At 34.5% G+C, this 2733-nt stretch overlaps 1 protein-coding gene across 1 annotated transcript; it reads left to right on the forward strand.

The window, feature by feature from the left end:
• The first annotated feature begins 1379 nt into the window (after positions 1-1379).
• On the forward strand, positions 1380-2265 carry LOC120218750 (probable E3 ubiquitin-protein ligase XERICO). The gene has a single exon (XM_039215649.1). It carries the CDS (start codon positions 1472-1474, stop codon positions 2021-2023), a length of 552 nt encoding a protein of 183 aa, XP_039071580.1. The 5' UTR covers positions 1380-1471; the 3' UTR covers positions 2024-2265.
• The last annotated feature ends 468 nt before the right edge of the window (positions 2266-2733 follow it).

The following is a 2733-nucleotide window of genomic DNA, read 5'->3' on the forward strand; positions in this document are numbered from 1 at the left end:
TGCAATTCATTCAAGTTTCAATTTGCAGAAGAAGAATAGTTTTTAAAACTTAAAATCGCAACACGAAAAATGAAAATCGCAACACGAAAATGACTATTGCAACGCGAATTTGACTATTACAACGCGAAATGAAAATCGCAACGCGAAACTAAAATAGCGTTGCGATCCTCGGTTTCAAATAGTCATTGTCTAAAATTGAAACTTGAATGAATTGCATTACTTCAACCAAAAGACAAAACAAATACAAATACTAACTTCACAAGGTTAAAGACTAAACAGTTTAGCAGTATTGGCAGCAATCGAATGAATTTAATAAGCAATCTAAGTAAAATGGTTAATCTATTATTGAAATTACCAGTAAACTTATCATGAATTTCAATATGAAAAACCTAATAATAATGTAAAAAATTCAAAATAAAAAAAATTAAAAAAATTAACCCTTGGTGGTTGATTTGGTGCGATTTTGTCGTTGCGATTTTCATTTCACGTTGCGATCCTCGGTTTCAAATAATCATTGTCTAAAATTGAAACTTGAATGAATTGCATTACTTCAACCAAAAGACAAAACAAAGACAAATACTAACTTCACAGGGTTAAAGACTAAACAGTTTAGCAGTATTGGCATCAATCTAAGTGAAATGATTAATCTATTATTGAAATTACCAGTAAACTTATCATCAATTTCAATATGAAAAACCTAATAATAATGCAAAAAATTCAAAATAAAAATAATTGAAAAAACTAACCCTCGATGGTTGATTTGGTTGATTTTCCATTTCTGATCGTGAATGATTGTGAGGGTGGCTCTGAGAGATGGAGATAGACGAATTTCGCCGGAGATGGGGACGGATTTCGTCGGAGATGGGGACGGATATCGCCGTAGAGAGTGAGAGATGGAGATGGGACTGAGTTGTGATTTAGGGTTTTAGGTTAAGAGTTGTATTTACGGAATATATTAATATTCGTGTTTGGAATTTGAAAATAAAATACGCGTTGCGATACTAATGGCGCTTTGAAAATCGCATTGCGATTTTGTATTATCGCAACGCGATAGTCAGAATCGTGTTGCGATAGTCAGAATCACGTTGCGATTTACATATTCGCATTGCGAATCTGAAAACTAATTTACGATACTGGAGATCGCGTTACGATTTAGAGATCACATTACGATTTTGTTGGTCATTTTGACAAATCAAAAAAAAAATAATCAAAATCGTATATTTTAAAAAAAATTAGTCACTGAAATTATTCTCTCTTCAATAAATTTGGTACATTTAGTAGTAATCTTCTTTTATTCAAAAGCTTTGTCACACACCGACAAGATTCCAACAAAGCAATCCACTATCTCTCCCCACTTGGGCTTCCTCCTCCTTTTATACAACTCCCCAAGATGCACCTCTAATTCCTCCTCCCCCTTTTTTCCTTTCCTTTCGTTTCTCTTTCCCTTCATTGTTGTTCTTTCAAATTTGCAATGAGTTTCTTTGTGGAAGATCCGGGGCTGATCGTAACCCATCTCCTTTACAGAACAGCTGTTGTTTTAGCAGTTTTAAGATGGGTCTTCTCCTGGGTACTTGGTTTCAAAGACATGAGCTTGTTTAGTATCATTTTTTCATATTCCGACTCCCAGGACAACTCTTCTTCATCTTCCTCTGTTTCTTCGCAAATGATTACAGACAGTTTGGTGCTGACAACCTTTGAATATGCTAAGGACAGGGTACCTTGGGTTTCCGACACGTGTGCGGTCTGCTTGAGTCAGCTGAAGGAAGGTGACGAGGTCAGAGAATTGAGGAACTGTTGCCACGTGTTCCATAGAAATTGCATTGACAGGTGGGTTGACTACGATGAAGATCAAGATCACAACCACCAAGATCATGATCAAGAAGACAATGACAATCACAAAACTTGCCCACTTTGCAGGGCCCCTTTACTCACTTCTTCACAATGCTTGGTGTGGCCGAAGAATGAACCCAGCTGGGCCGTCGAGCGCCTTCTTTACCTATTCGGGGACGATCTTCTCCCTTGATCCACGTCATTTACCTATTCTCTTCAGTTTTTTTTTTCTTTTTACATATTGTTTGCTCAATTAATCACTGAGATAGAGCTTGGAGCAATGGTTATTGTATATTTTAGTAGTCAGTCGATAGTTTCAGCGTAGCGAAAAGGGTCAATTTTGTTCGTTGGAGTGGTCAAAACTCTAGAAGCTTGACCCTTTTAATAGTGGTATTTATATATAAATGAATACGTCTTAATTTTTTATTTTATTTTCATTACGTGCCTAGTATCTCTTGAGCAAAAATACCATGTGAAATTATAACTCTGTATGGTTGTATATACCTATATTTTATTAATTATTGTTCAAAAGATCTTTCCAGTGAGTGGAAGAACGAGTCAATAACTTTGGTCTATGAAGCTTTTGATTGCCTATTCTTTTGTCTGGTAGTTATTAGTATTATTAATTTTTTTTATTTAGTTTTCTTTGGACCGCACATAATTCAATTTATTTAAAGTTTTTCCTTTTCCAGGTTGCTTTTTCATACATTAAAAATAAGTTCAATAATTTTACAACTAAAATTAAGAGATGACATATATATGTGTGTGAATATGTATTGTGAAAAAAAAGTGGCTAATAGATAATCAAGAATCTTCATTTCTATGGTATGAAAAAACCCCTCCTTCACTGACACTTATTTTTGTTTTTCTTTTATATTCTTTCCAAAAAGAAAAAAATAAGTG

The sequence above is a fragment of the Hibiscus syriacus genome, unplaced genomic scaffold, assembly GCF_006381635.1.
Source record: "Hibiscus syriacus cultivar Baekdansim isolate YM2019G1 unplaced genomic scaffold, ASM638163v2 tig00110201_pilon, whole genome shotgun sequence".
In the NCBI taxonomy this organism is placed as follows: domain Eukaryota; kingdom Viridiplantae; phylum Streptophyta; class Magnoliopsida; order Malvales; family Malvaceae; genus Hibiscus; species Hibiscus syriacus.

Coding starts and splice junctions, on each gene's coding strand:
- LOC120218750 (XM_039215649.1), top strand. CDS start 1,472: ATGAGTTTCTTTGTGGAAGATCCGGGGCTGATCGTAACCCATCTCCTT.